General features: G+C 38.3%; 2 protein-coding genes across 2 annotated transcripts in view; both read left to right on the plus strand.

Moving 5' to 3' along the window:
- LOC142349834 (small ribosomal subunit protein mS39-like) overlaps window positions 1-874 on the plus strand; it is a 34,102-nt gene extending 33,228 nt beyond the window's left edge. Inside the window, exon 8 of the mRNA XM_075401637.1 lies at window positions 479-874. Within this exon, the coding sequence (XP_075257752.1) occupies window positions 479-768 (290 nt within the window). The 3' untranslated portion in view covers window positions 769-874. The remainder of the gene's footprint in view (window positions 1-478) is intronic.
- A 12,786-nt stretch (window positions 875-13,660) lies between these two features.
- LOC142349966 (uncharacterized) overlaps window positions 13,661-20,839 on the plus strand; it is a 91,883-nt gene continuing 84,704 nt past the window's right edge. The window contains exon 1 of the mRNA XM_075401837.1: window positions 13,661-13,895. Within this exon, the coding sequence (XP_075257952.1) occupies window positions 13,712-13,895 (184 nt within the window). The 5' untranslated portion in view covers window positions 13,661-13,711. The remainder of the gene's footprint in view (window positions 13,896-20,839) is intronic.

Genomic DNA, 20,839 nt, shown 5'->3' on the forward strand with positions numbered 1-20,839 from the left:
TTTTAATTGTATTGCTGTTCCTGACTTGTCGTACTATTCCTTTTACCTTGCCAGGTAAAAATTTGTTTTGCTTTACTTAATTGTGGCGTATTTTCGGCATTTTCTGCGAAATCGTTTCAACTTCTCTAGATTCAATTTTTTACTTCATTCATTCTGTTCAATCAGCAATTAAAACCAGGTACTCATCAATGTAATCTGGATGGATTGGAGTCAGCTCCGGAAACGCGACGAAAATAGAAACGGAATAAACCCATAAAGCCCAGTTTTAGATTCACATAAGAAACCATAACTGTCGTTAGTTAATGTATCACATCTTGTAGTTGTAGTCTCCTGTATATTAAAATAGAATTTTATTTGCAATTGTTTACTTGTAGTGGCGACAATTGAACGTGTGTAAGAGAATGGGGCTTCTCAAAAACGTATAATCTTAGCTTTTCATGTTCGAAAAACAGTGTACGGAATTTCGGTGTCATTTCAGCTTCGGTTCGAATGGCCGCTTTTGAAAGTATTCTCTCTCTATTCTGGGACAACAACATGATAGTGAGAGGAGAGGAATTTTGCCGAGAATGTCTGGACACGCTGCCAGCAGATAGCCCGAAAGGACAGGACGTTCTGGCCATATTCTCAGACCAGTTCTCTTCCGAGTTGCCTAAAGAAGTGCTGGAGCGGTTTGAAAATGGCCAAATATCGAAACAGGATTTTGAAAGTATTCGTCAGAACGCGCAGTTAGCTATTGAGAGAATGGATAAATATATGGATACAAAGTAACGCTCGAACATAAATCGCATACGCCCTCATAGATTTTTTTCCCTGATAATTTTGTATAATGATTGTTAAATAACACGTAAAGTTGAATTTAAAAATTTGAATTCGCTGTTTTTGCGAGGTTTGTCATTGCATGCATGATAATGGTTTTTAAAAGCTAAGTTTGCGAGTGATACGATTATATCGTATGTCGTACGATTATGTCTACTTTTGTATGATTTGTTCGGTTGAAACATTGTAAAAAAGATGGGTCAAAAATAATCTGCCTTGTTTTGTGTTATATTTATTGTTTTAATTTAGATTTGAGAATTAGTCAAAATGTTGAGAATTTCGCACTTCAATCTAAGTACGAAGGGATATGTGCAAGAAAGCCGACGTTAGAAAGCGCCGAAACCTGACTTCATTTAAAAAGAGCCAAAGGAAAAAAGTTGCAGTTGCCTTTAATTACCCTAAATTGTTAGTTGATTACCAAGAAAAGTACTTAAGTGGGTTGGTTAATTGGTCTCATGTTCGGTTGTGATAATTTCATATCAAGTCCCATAGGCCGCGCCGCTGAGGCATGGCCATGGCCTGCGATAATTTCAAGATAATTATTTATTGATTCGCTTTCAGTTTCTTCTCAAATACTCGGTTATGATTGTTTGAGAATTTGGTAGTCTCATTTCAGAAGGCAATTTAATTGGCTGTAAAATTTATCGTAATTTATCGACTAATATTTTAAATAAATTTTTGGCTCTCTTTCAATCGGCTCTTTTCACTTCGGCTCTCTTACAAGTCACCAGTACGAACATTTTATCACGCTTAACTCAACTTAAGCAGCTACGATGGATTACGTACAACTATGCCGACGTAATACTATGCCGATGTTTAAGAGTGCCGAAAGTGAAACTTATTTCAAGAGTGCCGAAAACATAAAAAGTGTCTTTCTGCGAATTCAAGAGCATCTATATTAAATTTTAAAAACTTTCAGGGTATGCTGATCACATGTTCGGTTGTGATAGATTCAAGTCCCACGGGCCGCAATTACTTTTGAATACTCTAAAGTTTGTCTTTCTGCAGTTTTCTTTTGCTAAGAAACAATAAGTTTTATAAGAATGCCGTAATTGGTTCTCGATTTTGATTGGCCGATATTTTTTTGCGTCATCTCCGTAAAATGACATGATTGTTTGAGAACTTTATCAAGATAAAAATTAAATAAATTTTCGGCACTCTTATAATCGGCATAGTTATACGTCGGCATAGTTGTACGTTATCGCTACGATGATATCATTTAATATTAATAGAAATGAGTGACTGTGCTTGATTAAATCCAACCAAATAGCTTAAACAGTCTGTTATAATGGACTTTTTGCCGTTTAAACGGCGAGCCAATCAGATCGCTTGTACGGACGGTCTGTCTAGACGGAGTATTTTCTGTTGTGAAAACTATAAATACAAAGACGAAAAGTAGCGCTGTTGAGAAATTAAGAAATGATTCTAATCTCCATACGCATCTTTAACATGGCCTCTCTATCACGACTTAACGGATAGTTGAAGTACACAGAGATAACTTAGAACAAGAACAGTTACTGAACTGTCACTTTTAATCATATTCGTTCAACTTAGTTATGTTACCGAACGCAGTCTAACGACTTTAACGCCCAACTTTAGATCGACCGCGTTGATGTTTGTCGTCGAAATCCTACATTAAATTGTGAACCTGAAATCTTTTAAATCTATTCATCGTTGAATATTTAATTATTTTATAATACTTCTTAGATTTAGGAAGATGTCACCGCAATACAATTCATACACCACATAGTAAACGATTAATCATGAATACTTTTAGCTTTTGTTAAAAATTATTTGCTTCGCTCAGAGTTTTTTGTTTTGTGAATCCTAAAAAGGCTGCATCGGTTTAAATAATTGTATTTCAATATCGAAATACTATCCAAACTCGTTTTTTGCATGCGTTAAGTCGATCTTTTGCCGCGTCTGAAAAGTACGAATTTCCCTCCCTCTTAGCCGAGGCATTTCAATGCGTTTAAATTGTCATTTAAACTGATTCCATATCATATAGTTGAGGTGATATTGTATCCTCGCTGCTGCGGGTGGTTATTTAGTTTACTAGCTCGAACTGTGTTTGTGTGTTAGCCACTAACTGGGCTTGTCTGTTGTAAATTATTACATAACAGAAGAGAGTTATTAAGGTCTACGTGTTGTCTGTTATCAGTTTTCAATACACTACTGTGTGTGAAATGAGGTTTGCGATTTTTGTGGGCTTTTTGCCCTGGATAATATGAAGCATAGTAATCAATACAAGGTGAATTACAGATTTATCCCTCTCACCTTCAGTTGAATTTTTCCCTTTGCTCTGTACGTAAGCTTAACCGCAAGGCTGTCATCATTACAGCCTCGTAACAGTTGTGTTCTTAGCTGATGTTAGGTGTTAAGTTGCTACATTTTTACTCTTGTAAACAAGTTACTATCTAACTAAGTGGCAATTTCTTAGGGGATATTTAGCCATACGTATGTAGTCAGCATTTTGTAATTATGTGGATAAATAATGCTCAGGTAGCGGGACTATATTTTCTTAATTATACTGCGTTCAGCCGCTAGCGCTAAATTTTCAGTACTTTTTTCACTTCTTGCAGTTGACATAGCGAATGAACGCCATATATGGACGGAACGCCATATATGGACATATTTCGATAGAACGCGTTTTGATTGGCTAATAATCGATTTTAGGATCTAGTTATCCTATCAATTCAATCTAACTTTCGTTTATCTTTTATCGGGTGCAAAACAGTCGGTTCTTTATATTACCTGTAAATCGTCCACTATAATAGCAATAATCAGAGCAATTTTGAATCATATTCGCAAAATTTTCTTCCATATCGAGGCAGCCTTTCATGCAATTTTATTTTCAGATCAAGACATTGATGAACAGTTCCACAACAACGACGATAAGTTGCAATAATTCCTCATTCCCTTATCTTTAAACCCTCAAGAACTTCTCCACAAACAACATTCTTTTCAATCTTATTTCACACTTTTCCTTTTACATACTCTCATAATTCTGTGCAAATATTAACGCCGCAAATATATTGGCATTAAATTCATTTGGGTGGTTTATTCCGCCCAGTTTTCTGAACATAAATAATTACAAAAGTATTTCCTATTCCAAGTATTCGTTCTTCGAAAATGAGTCGCCGATTACTGGCAAGCCTTGAGAACATTTTACAACGAACAGATTCTGATTCTGCAAGACAACAGGAATCTGGTCAAGATTTGCATGAATTGGAATCGGAACCCAATGTTATTGTGTCCAATATCATCTCACGACCCTCAGAATCAAGTGTCACTTTAACAATCAGAGAATTTTTTTATCATCTTCGGGAATTTTTATTTCACGTTGACGCAGCCTTCTATCATTTTATGGCTATTGTCTCTGGATTAGCCAATTGGTAGTTTATTCAACAACAATTGCGATAATTCATCATTCAATTGTCTTTAAACTTATATTTTCCCCACACTTAACAATCTGCCCCGTCTTATTTCACGCGAGTTCCCATTTTGAGTACACATAACTATTCCGCGCAACTATTAACGGCACTTACTTTGTCTCATTAGTTTCATTTCGCCCAGTTTCATTAATTTGCCCAATTTTCTGAGCAGACATAATACAACAATTTTTTTTACCATTCAAAGTATTCGATCGCTCATCGAAAATATTTCACGCGACTTCCCCTTTTTGAATACATATATTATTCTGCGCAACTATTAACGCCACTAATTCTCTCTCATTATTTCATTTGGACGGTTTTTCCGCCCAGTTTTATGAACATAAATAATTACAAAAGTATTTCCTATTCCAAAGATTCGCTCATCGAAAATGAGTCGCCGACCGTTCACAACCATTGAGAACGTTTTACATCAAACAAATTCTGATTCTGCAACACAACCGCGATCACGCGAGGAATCCGTTCAAGAGTTGCATGAATCGGTATCGGAACCCAATGACAACGACCGCAATCTCCAAGTAGGACTCTCAGAATCAAGTTCCACCTGGCCTTACAGCACTGGAGACGATTCTGGTCTAGAAAACAACGAACAAGTTGACAATCGGTACAGATTGATTGCGCGGATGCTCACTGACCTCAACATTCCGGATGAGTTGCCCAGATTTACAAGTAGAAATTGTACGGACCAGCGGTTGTTCTTTGACGAAAACAACAACTTGAATTACCGTGAAGCTGTGATGCAATTTTTGTCAGAAAATGAGATAATTTCTGAAAATATGATCCGGATAATTGGGAATTACGTCACATTTATTCTTCCATACGTGCTGAGGATGAATTTGCTTATGTGACGAGGGCTTTAAAGTTGGTTACCCGAAGATAGTCAACAGAAGAATAATATTGCCAACATCTCTTAATGCACAGCAATGCTACATCGACCATATGTCTGAACATCAACAACTAACAAAAATATCTATCTAATGAATGAAATACCGATTTTCGAGCATTTCTCATTATAGCCCCCCCCCCACCCCACTCCACCCGCTTCGTGGTTATGATATAACCCTCATTCCCCTTACCGAAAGTATAACCCCCCCCCCCCCCCCCCATTCACAGCTGCCCATCCCCATTACCGCAAGGATGCCTAATGGGCAGGCTTATTCGACAGACAAACCTAGCAAATTAAAACAAACTATTCTTCATGAAGAAGTCATTTGTTTTAATATCAACATTTTGTGTAACAATTTCAGTATTCATCTTTCTAAATATTTCCATAAATTTGAAACGTGATTGTGTTTCAAAATGTTTCTGTTCTTCTTCACAATCCCAAAAGTATCCTTTCCAATATATAAACTGTTTTTTATTTGGCTCTTTCACAATAAAGCCCCCTTCCCTCAACCCAAAAGTGTTATTAGGGGGGGGGGGGGGGGGTGATGGAAAGAGCCAGTTATTTATATTTCAAAGTGGTCTAAACAACCGACCCAGATAATTTGTACCAGTGCTCTAAACCTCATTTCCACTAGATAAGAACCGGAATAATTCACAGGCCAGATAATTGCTTCAAAGTGAATTTCTTCGCGTTTCATATGAAATTCGTCAAATGTTAGCCTTCTGTTTAAATTTTGGTGTCAATAACACAGTTTACAGCCACCCTCTAAACCACATTTATCTCAAAATTAATAAGTAAAACCCGATTTGATACTGAAATAAATTTAAACCTCGCTCTGTGTTTTTAACTGTCGTAATAAATGCTCTCAACTGTTGTATTAAATGCTATGTAGTAGTAATCTTTTGATTTAAGTTCTTCAAGTATTATTTTTTTTTATTATGCATGCTTTTATACGCTGGGTGTTTTTATAGCTTCACACTTTTTTAATTGTGTTTTAGAAATATGAATTTCTGAAGACACAATTGAAATATGTATCGAGTTCGATATAACGCCTTAAGTCGGTGTAGTATCTAATCAGCCTAAAATGTATTTGAAATAGGTTGAAGCCAGTGTCCTTAAATATTTTCTACCTTTAAATTATGCAGTAGTCGTAATATTTGCTCGTTTTGTGTGCAGTATATCTTGTGTTTGAGTAACAATAAGTACTGAAGTCAGTCTTCGTCTGTTTTTTGTTACCGTGTTTTTCTAATTTAACGTTTTGTGCAACAGTTTTTATTGACTTCGTCCAAAAGTGAACTCAAGACAATTATTTAAAATTTTTTGATAGAAATATTGAGGTCATCGAATGCTCGGAAAACTTTGCAAACAACGAAATTTGAGCTTAAATGTTTCGGTGCCCTGAATGAAAAAGAATGAATCTATTGAAACGCTTAAATCGGGTCTTTGGGTCTAATGGCGATTATTTTTAAAAGCTCCCTTATTTTTTCTTTTGAACTATGGCTACGCTATTAGCTACTCCATGGGCAAAACCGAGATCGGAAAATAATTAGAAATAATAAAAAGAGAAGTCTCACGTAAGTCTGTGCGTTGCAGAAAATGTTAGGATGATAGTATTTTGTTTAAATTTTAGCCGAGCAAAAATGAATGAAACCTCAAGCTTTCAATTTTATTGAATATGGTAATTACGCTTACTCTTACAGCAAAAATCAGCCTAGTGGTACAGCATAGTTGCATAATCAGCATTGTCGTTTATCCGCTTTAGTTAGCAGATTTAAACCCGTTATGAATTTTTTTATTCTTGTTGAAAATTGGAGTCGGTTAAATTAGATTTAAGAGAGTACTAAAAAAAATTACAGTATAAATTATTCCTACTGGTAACACTGTTCTGATAAAATTGACTTTGCCTTTTCAAAAAGATGCGATCAAGATTTGATCATGTAATTCTGTTCTGCTGCCGAATATCTTGCGCTGTTCTGGTCTATACGCTGTTCAGAACCTGTACTTTGATTCTAGTTTCAGCGTTTTAACAACAACTGAGTTATCTTAAATAACAAGGAGGATTGGAATCAGCTGTGCTTGGGGGCAGAGTTGAAATAGAGATTGCGTTGAAATTTAAGATAAAAACAAACGCAGAAATTTGTAGTAAATTTAGTTAGGCTAAATGGAGTTTTGAGATTGTCACGAGTAATTCGTAAGAGTTTCGAGCCTAAAAGTTATTTTAAAATAATTTGACCAAAAATCTCGAAAAAAAGTCAGTTTTGTCTTTTCCCTCAAAGTTTCATTAGAAAACGTATTTATCCGTCTCGCTGTTTTCTGCAGATTGAAAACTATTGTATGGATCATTTTTGTTCTTTATCGGACAGATTGTTTGAAAAATAGAAGACTTCAGGCAATTAAGAGCTCTCCAAAAAATCAACATTTGAAAATTAAAAAAACAAAAGGAAGAAAAATTTAATTTAGAACTCGAGTTGTGCTTGCAAACATTTCATCGCATTTAAACCGTTTATTAATTTGAAAAACCGCGGAGACTTGAAAAATCGATTTCAAGGAAAGAACATCAAATTAACCAAATTCATTTTAAGAAAGTAAAAATGGAAATCTTTTTCATTTTAATTCCTGATCTTATCAGAGCAGATCGTTCAAACTAATCTCCTCTAGCATGATGCAATGATGATCAATTGTCGAGTTAGACAGTTTTTGAATGGCCCTCTTGAAAAGTTAATACAAATGTTCGTAACTTTTTTGAAAATTGGAGAAAACCAGTTTTTGCTAGTTTTGAAATTGCTCTTCGAACTGATCTTTTCGATTGTATGGGCGTTTCACTAAATTTAAAAACTAGATACTCCATTGATTGTGAAATTCGTCGTATAAAAAACGAAGTTCTTTTTCAAAGATAAAAAATGTTAGTTTTCTTTATCAGTTCGCATAAAAATTCAAAAAAAAAATTAAGTTTTCCGAGGAGTGAAAAAGGCCAGATGTAAAATTTTCTGAGAACCAGTGTACCTCAATGCTACTAAGTGAAAGCTTTTAAATACAGCCTTTAACGTTCTCTTACATGTTAGACAAAAGTTGAGGCAGAGTAAGAAAATTGCCAGAAATCTTAAGAAAGAATTAGAAAAGTTATATCATGTTTGCTGCAAATTGCGGTTTTAAATGTTTTAAAAATTTGTGTTCTTTATTTCTAGCTGGCAACAACAGCTGCGAGATTTTAAAAAACTAATTATTGCTTTATGCTGCGGAATTGTTTCAAATTTTAGGATCCGTTTCACCATTACCGATACAATTACCTCAAGAATTCTACACCTAACTTATCAAATACAAGCCAGAGTTAATTGAATGGTTACGAACTTTGGGTAGCAGGAACCAATAGCGATAAGCAAAAATAAAAGAGTTTTTCGTATCGGGGTTTGTTTTCATATGCTTGTCTGATTATGTGCGTGCTGGCATGGGTGTATGTATGTGTGTTATTGTGTGTTATGTTTTTGGCTTCAATTTGTATGAGAAGGAGATATAGCGAGAGCTCATTTGAACGAAGCGAAACATGCATAAAGGTTGCTTGCCAAAAATAAGAACAATAATTTTTTGTTTTTGTGCTTGTTTGTATGTGTGCGTGCGCGTTTGTGGGTGCATCTATGCTGATGCGTGTGTAGCGTGTCTGTATGAGAGAAGGAAAAAGTTAGGCTGAGAGAGTTAGTACCTTTAAATGTCAGACAAAATAGGAGGCAGAGTCCAAAAAGTATCAGGAATCTTGAAAATTAGAAATTTACTTATTGGTTATTGGGCGCTTTTAATCTGTCCGATACCACAATAAGGTTTTTAAATCGCGCTAGTAACACTAATGCGAGATCTTAAAAAAACTAATTGCTTCATTATGCTCATGAAACACCAACTTTGACAAAATTATGCAAAAACGTTCAAGTTTTATTTCAAAGTCCAGTAAGCAAAGTACAATTACCGATGCAATTGTCCAAAAATATTCCAAACCTGCTTAATTAGCAGAAACAAAGTAGACCTAAATGATTGGTGACGAACTTGAGTCAAGATCAGTTGCGGTAAAGAAATTTTTCAAACGTTTTTGTATTCGGGTTTGTGTTTAGTGTGTAGTGTGTGTGTGTGTGTGTGTGTGTGTGTGTGTGTGTGTGTGTGTGTGTGTGTGTGTGTGTGTTTGTAAGTTTTGTCTGTGACTGTCTTTCAAGTGCTACTAAACCTATCTTTCTAGAATGTGGTAAGGGGTTTTCGTTTTTGTGAGCCGAAAAATAGCATATTTTTTGGTTCAAACAGTACAAATATTTTTGTCTAATGGAAAAGCTGATATCGGGTACTCCAAATGGTTTTTTTGAGAGAAATTATTGATTCTTTTTCCAATTTTTGGTTCTTAATATTGGAACATAGTCTGCTGTGTAGACTCCATCACGCCATCTTGTTAACTTAAATTATCCGTTTAAACAGTTTTTTAGCTGTTTTGATCTCGACCTTATTCAATATATTGCAGAAATTGGTTTGAAAGAATTCGAAACTCCGTTCAGTCGAACAGGTAATTGAGATAGGTTGCTAGTAAAGAGTGAAGAGCTAATTCTTGTAAAACCGAGAATTTACCAAAAGGTACTCAGAAAGTGTTCGTCTCAGCAATGCGCTTCGATGTACCCCACGTGGTGCCCCTCGGTAATTGCTGAGTTGGCGCTAGTTAGCTAAGCAGATACTCAGGAGTGTGCATTGAACAAGCCATCTCGGACTCAAAACACTTTGTCCGAAATTCCTCGCCTGTTCGATATTCATCGGTGCAGGCAAGAGCCTGAGTCGAGGGAGTTAAGGCAGAGCATCCAATAGCGCCCTTGAAACGGGAGCAAACTTGATTGTCGTCTGGACCCTGTTATTAAAGTGGATCTTTGTAGTCATATCTCACCAACTTCTACCTGTTGGCAATGTCTCCCATGGGCAAAAGATGGTCTAACTGACTCGAAAGTCAATAAGGTAACAAACGTGAATTCAAAAACAGTTGTTGAAGTTTGACAATTTAGTAATGATTTGGCGAGACTCCGATTAAGATCTCTTGTGGACTCTAATCAATCTGAACCTTCTTGCTAGTATGTAGGCAACGAATAAATGGTTAGAATTGTTAAGATGTGTGGGAGCTTGGGATGATTGCAACTCTGTTTTCACCAAAAGTTGAGTAGTGGAAGAGAAAACTGTGTTATCCCTGCGCACAATTAATATCTGAAATGAGAGTCTTCTAGTTGGAAATTCTGCATAAGGTCCGGACAAGATGGATGTAGTGATAGTCACAGAAACAACACCATAGAGTAGTGTTGAAGCTCTGATAACAGAGCTACAATAATAAAAGGTGGCTACACTACGTTTGGTCCAGACGACACATGCTCCGTTATGTTCCGAAAGATGGTTTTAAGGAGTCTTGAGTCTCAGGGAAATCAAAGAGCTGGACCCCAGATGGTCTTCGAAACGATGCTCTTGTATTAATAGCTTGCAATTCGTTCCTCTAAAGGACTGATGGCTATATACCTAAGGCTCCGGTCGAAAGTTGAAACTACTTCGAAAACATAGCCGGAAAAACACTGAATTGTCTTCAAAAGCACAATGAGAATCAAACAAGAATTAAATCTAAATCGACAGAACATTTTAAAACATTTTCGTAATAAAACAACGAAGGGTTGTAATTAAGGACCAACAATTCGAATTTAATTTTTCACTTTTAATACTTCTAGAATGTTATGACGTTCAGGTTAATTCTGATAGCGTCACCCAGAAGATAATAGCTTACTGACAATCAGCATAAGTTCTAATTAAATTTGTTACCCTTACACGCTATTAGTTCTTGACCTAAATTTTTCAGTTAATCAGTGTTCAATTTTGCTGTTTTGATCTCGACCTTTATCTATGTATTGCAATAAATTGTTTGAATGTGTTCAAAACTACGTTTAGTTTAAAAGGTGTTCAAGATATTTCGGTAATCAAGCGTGATGAGCGAGATGTGTGAAACGAAGAAAATACCAAAGGGTGAAACGACTTCAAAAACATAGCAAGAAGAAAGTTGAGTCTACATTCAAAAGAATGAAATGCTCTGATTTGACCAGCAGAACAGTCTAATAGAGAAACATTACCGAGAAAATCGGTTTTACAGAGCAAAAACAGCATTCAAATTGCAAGTACTTTGGATGTTAAATTGATGAAAATCGTTACTGCCAATCAAAACCGCAACATCACGAGAACAGAGAACTTTGGTTTGAAACAAGACTTGTTGAAAAAGACAACAGATTAGCGAAGCAAAAAATAAACAAAAGTCTCAAAAACATGCAAAAAACGAAAAACAGTAATACTTTAAATAATCGAAAAATCTCCAAGTTATCAGTCTTAATGTCTGCAAAACCATTAGCACAAAACTAACATCACAAGATAACAACTGCAAGTGCGAAAACGATTACTTGGCGACGTGGGTTGAAGAAACACGAAATAAATCATCATTTTCAAGGAAAACATGAAAATTGGAAAAACTTCTGAATTCAACTTTTTCTAGCTGTCTTGAAAATTGACTTTTTGCTGCAAATCAATACAATCTATAATCAACAGATTGGCACAGAACTAAATTTAAATATAATTAACTAATATATGAGATAAACGGGCTAAAAGATCAGAACGGTTAAAGTTTTGTACCAATTTTTGTGGTTTGTCTTGCCAATCAATATCAAGTAGCTAAAAATATGTAATGTTTCTTTTACACGATATAAGTTTAATTCGTCCTCAAAAGTTAAAAAAAAGCAAACAAATTGTTTCACTTTTTGGATAGTTTTTAGTCAAGACATTTCTGCTTACCAAGTTAACATTAATAATACATGTACCTCTGAAATAGACAACAAAAGACTTTATTTTTGTACAAGACTGACTGTGTTTTGTTCATTTCTGAGAAAAACATAAACAAACTGATATGACTGGTATCAAAAAAGTTTTTGAGGTTCTCCATTGCTTTTTGCCATTGCTACAAGAAATATTTAGAAAAGGTATAATTTCTTCCAAACATGAATTAAAGAAGACATAAATTGATTTCAGATCTCTGCTCAATAATTTAAACCTTTTCTTTTGCAGTTCCTCCAATCAAAATCGAAATTTTTAATCCTGTCTATCTACGTCTAGGCATTGTTGAACTCACTGTTCTTAAATTGGCTATCAACGTTTACTCGTTAAAAGTCAGATTGTTGCCAATTTTGTTATTGGAAATCATTAGTGTGTAAAATTCTACAAAAAAATTAACAGATTTGTCTAATAGATAATAGAGATGGTGTGCTACTTTGGCAATTTCCAGTGCTTAAAGTCTGATCTCAATGTTTATTAGCATATAGCAATCAGAAAATTTTCTAAGAACAGAGTACTCTGTGTTAACATCGATGTCTCTCAGTGGTGCTACATAATTTTTATTTTAATTTTAACATGGTAAACTGGAATTTTGCTTTGTTTAACGACAAGAACTAACATATAATGAAATTGAGTTTTGATTAATTTTTGCAAACTAGTATCTTTCTTCCGTTTTTGTAATCTAATATGTAAAATTTTCCTTTGCATCGGTTTGTATTAATGTCTGCCTAAAATCTAATTGTTTCAGTGAAACAATGGATTTTTCGTGGTTTTTTGTCAAAAATATATTCATCAAATTTTGATGCCTGCATACATATTTGCAGATCGAAATCTAGTTTCCAGTGTTTTTTATAGCTTTTTTGCTGAGAAGTTCATAATCATGGGGTTTTAGAAAATTTTAAATAAATTTTCCAAGAGACATTTTAAAGGTCTAACGGCTTTGTTATTGTGATCAGTTTTGCTACTCCCGATATCTCTTTGTTCGATGATTGCCTTTTGAAATCATTTACTGCCTAATGTATAATTGTTGAATACCATACTATTCTTTCGTCTTGTGAACTTTTATATTGAAGAACCTGTTCTAATTATTTTGGTTTGAAAAATTAAAATTTCAAGATTTGTATCATTTTTGTAATTATTGCCCTAAGCGTTGTCTGAAATTGATTTTTTTTGTTTGAGTAGTAACGAATTTGAGCGAATCAAAAGTACTTTTCTAATGAAATAATAATTGGCAATGTACTGAGATAATACGGCTTTTGAAGGCCTAGCCCTCCCACCCCCTTCCACACGCATGTATATCTGCATGGGACGAAAGAATCAAAACCTGTGCCCTGCAATTGCAACGAAGGGGCATATGAACATAGAGGGGCATATACATAGGTCGACAAATTTTAACCTCTTAACTTTTTCTCCTCGAATTCTAATGGACGCCTTTCATCTCCCGTTGATCGAGCATATAACGTTTTAATACAGTTCTATCCTCATTTTGCCTACTAGAACATCTGAAATGATATCAAAATTATTGTATTCCTGTATTTACAACTTTATGCGCGTTTTATTTTTAAAATGTAAATTTGGTTAATCTACGGAAGATTAACTGCTTTTTTTCAACCTCGCTTTGAACAGACAAATTGATTTCAGATAAATGCACTATTGAAGATCTGAACAGCTTCAAGACGTTCGTCTAAATTCTTCAATGTTTCGCCATCTCTTCTTCACCAATCGAATTCTACGGGCTCGGAATGCCAGCTTACGCTGTACGCGGGTTGCAACTCATCAAAAACCACAACGAGTACAATTCCTAAACGTACCCAAGCCACCTTCTGAATCTAGTCGACTGGATGGATCCGCTGATCGTTGCAACCAATTGACGATCACAGGTGAAACGGAACCTCACCAGTCAATTCACTGTTTTAAAAACACCATTCAAGTTAAGGCTGTAGAAAACAGAAGAGACGAAAATGTTGGTGGATGTGAACGTGAAAAGTCAATTTCTTACTGCGAACGACAACATTGAATGAAGCAGATTTTGATTTTGACTCGTAAGGTAAAAAAAAACTGATCTCAATCTAACGCGCAGTGAACCGAACACAGTTCGATGGCAATCAACTGCTGTCCCCAGAACAGCTAACAAAAGTCAAAACACTACATAGCCATACTCGGCTGACCCAAACACCGACCTCCATTAACACGCAGAAAAACCGAACGCAATCAACTGCTATCACCAGAGCAGCTAACAACAGTCACAGCAATACATAGCCATACTCGGCTGACCCACACACCGACCTCAATTAACACACGGAAAAACCGAACACAACCCGAACGCAATCAACTGCTATCACCAGAACAGCTAACAATAGTCAAAACACTACATAGCCATACTCGGCTGACCCACACACCGACCTCAATTAGCACACGGAAAAACCGAACACAATCCGAACGCAATCAACTGCTATCACCAGAACAGCTAACAATAGCCAAAACACTACATAGCCATAATCGGCTGACCCACACACCGACCTCAATTAACACTCGGAAAAACATAACACAACCCGAACGCAATCAATTGCTATCACCAGAACAGCTAACAAAAGTCAAAACACTGCATAGCCGTACTCGGCTTACCTACACAACGACCTCAATTAACAGGAGGAAAAACCGAACGAAGTCAACAGCTATCACCAGAACAGCTAACAACAGTCACTGCAGTACAAAGCCATACTCGGCTGACCCACACACCGACCTCAATTAACATGCTGAAGAACCGGACAGTCCGAACGCAATCAACTGCTATCACCAGAACAGCTAACCATAGTCACAGCACTACATAGCCATACTCGGCTGACACACACACACCGTCCTCAGTTAACACGCAGAAAAACCGAACACAACCCGAACGCAATCAACTATCACCAGAACAGCTAATAACAGACAGCAGTGCATAGCCATACTCGGCTGACCCACACACCGACCTCAATTAATACACGCGGAAGAACCGGGCAGTCCGAACGCAATCAACTGCTATTCCCAGAACAGCTAACAATGGTCACAGCGCTACCAAGCCATATTCAGCAGACCCACACACCGACCTCAATTAACACACTGAAAAACCGAATACAACCCGAACGCAAGCAAATGCTATCACTAGAACAGCTAACCATAAACACACCACTACATAGCCATACTCGGCGGACCCACACACCAACGTTAATTAACACACGGATGAACCGGACGGTCCGAACGTAATCAACTGCTATTACCAGAACAGCTGACAATGTTCCCAGCCTTACGTAGCCATACTCGGCTTACCCACACAATGACCTCAATTAACAAGAGGAAAAACCGAACGCAATCAACAGCTATCAACAGAACAGCTAACAATAGTCACAACACATAGCCATACTCGGCTGACCCAAACACCGACCTCAATTAAAACGCAAACCAAACACAAAGGGAACGCAGTCAACTGCTAACACCAGAACAGCTAACAACAGTCACAAGACTACATAGCCATACTCGGCTGACCCACACACCGTCCTCAGTTAACACCCGGAAAAACGGAACACAAACCGAACGCAATCAACTGCTATCGTCAGAACAGCTAACACAGGTCACAAGACTACATAGCCATACTCGGCTGACCCACACTCCGTCCTCAGTTAACACCCGGAAAAACCGAAAACAACTCGTACGCAATCAACTGCTATCACCATAACATCTAACATAAGTTAAAACACTACATAGCTATACTGGGCTGACCCACACGACGACCTCAATTAACAGGAGGAAAAACCGAACGCAATCAACAGGTATCACCAGAACAGCTAACAATAGTCACAACACTACAAAGCCATACTCGGCTGACACACACACCGTCCTCAGTTAACACGCAGAAAAACCGAACACAACCAGAACGCAATCAACTATCACCAGAACAGCTAACAATAGTCAAAACACTGCATAGCCATACTCGGCTTACCCACACAACGACCTCAATTAACAGGAGGAAAAACCGAACGCAATCACAGCTATAACCAGAACAGCTAACAACAGTCACAGCAGTGCATAGCCATACTCGGCTGACCCACACAGCGACCTCAATTGACACGCGGAAGAACAGGACAGTCCGAACGCAATCAACTGCTTTTCCCAGAACAGCTAACAGTGGTCACAGCGCTACGAAGCCATATTCAGCAGACCCACACACCGACCTCAATTAACACAAAGAAAAACCGAACACAACCCGAAAGCAAGCAACTGCTATCACTAGAACAGCTAACCATAAACACACCACTACAAAGCCATACTCGGCGGACCCACACACCAACGTTAATTAACACACGGATGAACCGGACGGTCCGAACGTAATCAACTGCTATTACCAGAACAGCTAACAATGGTCCCAGCCTTACGTAGCCATACTCGGCTTACCCACACAATGACCTCAATTAACGAGAGGAAAAACCGAACGCAATCAACAGCTATCAACAGAACAGCTAACAATAGTCACAACACATAGCCATACCCGGCTGACCCAAACACCGACCTCAATTAAAAAGCAAACCAAACACAAAGGGAACGCAGTCAACTGCTAAAACCAGAACAGCTAACAACAGTCACAAGACTACATAGCCATACTCGGCTGACCCACACACCGTCCTCAGTTAAGACCCGGAAAAACGGAACACAAACCGAACGCAATCAACTGCTATCGTCAGAACAGCTAACAATAGTCACAACACTACAAAGCCATACTCGGCTGACACACACACCGTCCTCAGTTCACACGCAGAAAAACCGAACACAACCCGAACGCAATCAACTATCACCAGAACAGCTAACAATAGTCAAAACACTGCATAGCCATACTCGGCTTACCCACACAACGACCTCAATTAACAGGAGGAAAAACCGAACGCAATCACAGCTATAACCAGAACAGCTAACAACAGTCACAGCAGTGCATAGCCATACTCGGCTGACCCACACACCGACCTCAATTGACACGCGGAAGAACCGGACAGTCCGAACGCAATCAACTGCTTTTCCCAGAACAGCTAACAGTGGTCACAGCGCTACGAAGCCATATTCAGCAGACCAACACACCGACCTCAATTAACACACAGAAAAACCGAACACAACCCGAACGCAAGCAACTGCTATCACTAGAACAGCTAACCATAAACACACCACTACATAGCCATACTCGGCGGAACCACACACCAACGTTAATTAACACACGGATGAACCGGACGGTCCGAACGCAATCAACTGCTATTACCAGAACAGCTAACAATGGTCACTGCCTTACATAGCCATACTCGGCTTACCCACACAATGACCTCAATTAACAAGAGGAAAAACCGAACGCAATCAACAGCTATCAACAGAACAGCTAACAATAGTCACAACACATAGCCATACTCGGCTGACCCAAACACCGACCTCAATTAAAACGCAAACCAAACACAAACCGAACGCAGTCAACTGCTATCACCAGAACAGCTAACAACAGTCACAAGACTACATAGCCATACTCGGCTGACCCACACACCGTCCTCAGTTAACACCCGGCAAAACCGAACACAAACCGAACGCAATCAACTGCTATCGCCAGAACAGCTAACAAAAGTCACAAGGCTACATAGCCATACTCGGCTGACCCACAAACCGTCCTCAGTTAACACCCGGAAAAACCGAACACAAACCGAACGCAATCAACTGCTATCGTCAGAACAGCTAACAAAAGTCACAAGATTACATAGCCATAGTCGGCTGACCCACACTCTGTCCTCAGTTAACACCCGGAAAAACCGAACACAACTCGTACGCAATCAACTGCAATCACCATAACATCTAACAGTAGTTAAAACACTACATAGCTATACTGGGCTGACCCACACGACAACCTCAATTAACAGGAGGAAAAACCGAACGCAATCGACAGCTATCACCAGAACAGCTAACAACAGTCACAGCAGTACATAGCCCTACTCGGCTGACCCGCACACCGACCTCAATTAAAACGCGGAAAAACCAAACACAGTCCTGACGCAGTCAACTGCTATCACCATAACATCTAACAAAAGTAAAAAAAACTACATAAATATACTGGGTTGACCCACCAAACGACCTCAATTAACAGGAGGAAAAACCGAACGCAGTCAACAGCTATCACCAGAACAGCTAACAACAGTCACAACAGTACATAGCCATACTCGGCTGACTCACACACCAACCTCAATAAACAAGCGGAAAAACGGGACAGTCCGAACGCAATCAACTGCTATGACCAGTACAGCTAACATTCGGCATCGCACTACATAGCCATAATCAGCTGATCCACACAATGACCTCAATTAACACAAGGAAAGACCGAAGACAGTCCGAACGCAATCAACTGCTATCACCAGACCAGCTAATAATAGTCACAACATTACATAGCCGTACTCGGATGAACCACACACCGTCCTCAGTTAACACGCGGAAAAACCGGACACAATCCGAACGCAATCAACTGCTGTCACCAGAACAGCTAACAACAGTCACAACACTACATAGCCATACTCGGCTGGCTGACCCACGCACCGATCTCAATCAACACGCTCAAAAACCGGACAGTCAGAACGCAATCAACTGCTGTCACCAGAACAGCGGATAATTGTCACAGCACTATATAGCCTTAATCGGCTGACTGGCACACTTACCTCAATTAACACGCGGAAAAATTGAAAAAGGCAACGGCTATCAACAGAACAGCTAACAACAATGACAACACTACATAGCCATACTCGGCTGACCCGCACACTGACCTCAATTAACACGCGGAAAAACTGAACAAAACAACGGCTATCACCAGAACAGCTAACAATGGTCACAACACTACGTAGCCCCACTTGGCTAACCCACGCACCGACTTCGGTTAACAAGCGGAAAAACCGAACAAAATCCGAACGCAATCAACTGCTATCACCAGAGCAGCTAACAATAGTCAAAGCACTACATAGTCATACTCGGTTGACCCACACACCGACCTCCATTAACAGGCGGAAAAACCGAACACAACCCGAACGTAATCAACGGCTATCACTAGAACAGCTAACAATAGTCACAACACTACATAGCCGTACTCGGCTGACCCGCACACCGTCCTCAGTTAACACGGGAAAAAACCGAACACAATCCAAACGCAATAGACTGCTGTCACCAGAACAGCTAACAATAGTCACAGCAATACATAGTCATTCTCGGCTGACCCACACACCGACCTCAATTCAATTAAAACACGGAAAACGCGAACAAAGTCCAATCGTAATCAACGGCTATCACCAGAACAATAGTCAGAGCACTACATAGCCATTCTTGGCTGTCGTTAATCTCAATTTACAAGTTCACGGACTCAGATCCTGTTCTCATGAATATCATGATATCGTCGATCACAAATTTATCCATCCCAACAATGGACTCCCGAGTGACACAAACTCGTATCGGAACCATATATCCAGATATTGTTCAGAAGGAACCCAATTTTGGTCACAGTAACCAAATACTGGCCAATATGTACTCAAGTATTGGTTGAATATTGCATGTTTATCTATATTTACTCAAAAATTTTGAGTAATAAACCCAAATATTGAAAATTATTATTCATTATTATTAAATTTGTTCAGAAAATTGCGCGCGGGTCGAATTGTACAATAATTTAATAAATAATTCCCAATTTTTGTGCAACCAAGAGCACTTTTTTCTACACCCCAAAAAATACTAAATCATTTGCGCTGCATGTTTTTCTATTTGGTAGTTCTTCTGCACGTCTTTTTTTGGCTTGTTTATTTGCGTAATTTTAGCAGGGTGTATCAATACTTTTGAACTTAGTGTACAAACTGATCTCAGTCAACACGCTCAAAAACCGGACAGTCAGAACGCAATCAACTGCTGTCACCAGAACAGCTGATAATTGTCACAGCACTATATAGCCTTAATCGGCTGACTGGCACACTTACCTCAATTAACACACGGAAAAACTGAAAAAGGCAACGGCTATCAACAGAACAGCTAACAACAGTGACAACACTACATAGTCATACTCGGCTGACCCGCACACTGACCTCAATTAACACGTGGAAAAACTGAACAAAACAACGGCTATCACCAGAACAGCTAACAATGGTCACAACACTACGTAGCCCCACTTGGCTAACCCACGCACCGACTTCGGTTAACAAGCGGAAAAACCGAACACAATCCGAACGCAATCAACTGCTATCACCAGAGCAGCTAACAATAGTCACAGCAATACATAGTCATTCTCGGCTGACCCACACACCGACCTCAATTAAAACACGGAAAACGCGAACAAAGTCCGAACGCAAACAACGGCTATCACCAGAACAATAGTCAGAGCACTACATAGCCATTCCTGGCTGTCGTTAATCTCAATTTACAAGTTCACGGACTCAGATCCTGTTCTCATGAATATCTTGATATCGTCGATCACAAACTTATCCATCCCAACAATGGACTCCCGAGTGACACAAACTCGTATCGGAACAATATATCCACATATTGTTCAGAAGGGACCCAAATTTTGGTCACAGTAACCAAATACTGGCCAATATGTACTCAAGTATTGGTTTAATATTGCATGTTTATCTATATATACTCAAAACTTTTGAGTAATAAACCCAAATATTGAAAATTATTATTCATTATTATTAAATTTGTTCAGAAAATTGCGCGCGGTTCGAATTGTACAATAATTTAATAAATAATTCCCAATTTTTGCGCAACCAAGAGCACTTTTTTCTACTCCCCAAAATATACT

The sequence above is a fragment of the Convolutriloba macropyga genome, chromosome 11, assembly GCF_964194025.1.
Source record: "Convolutriloba macropyga chromosome 11, txConMacr16.3, whole genome shotgun sequence".
Lineage (NCBI taxonomy): Eukaryota > Metazoa > Xenacoelomorpha > Acoela > Convolutidae > Convolutriloba > Convolutriloba macropyga.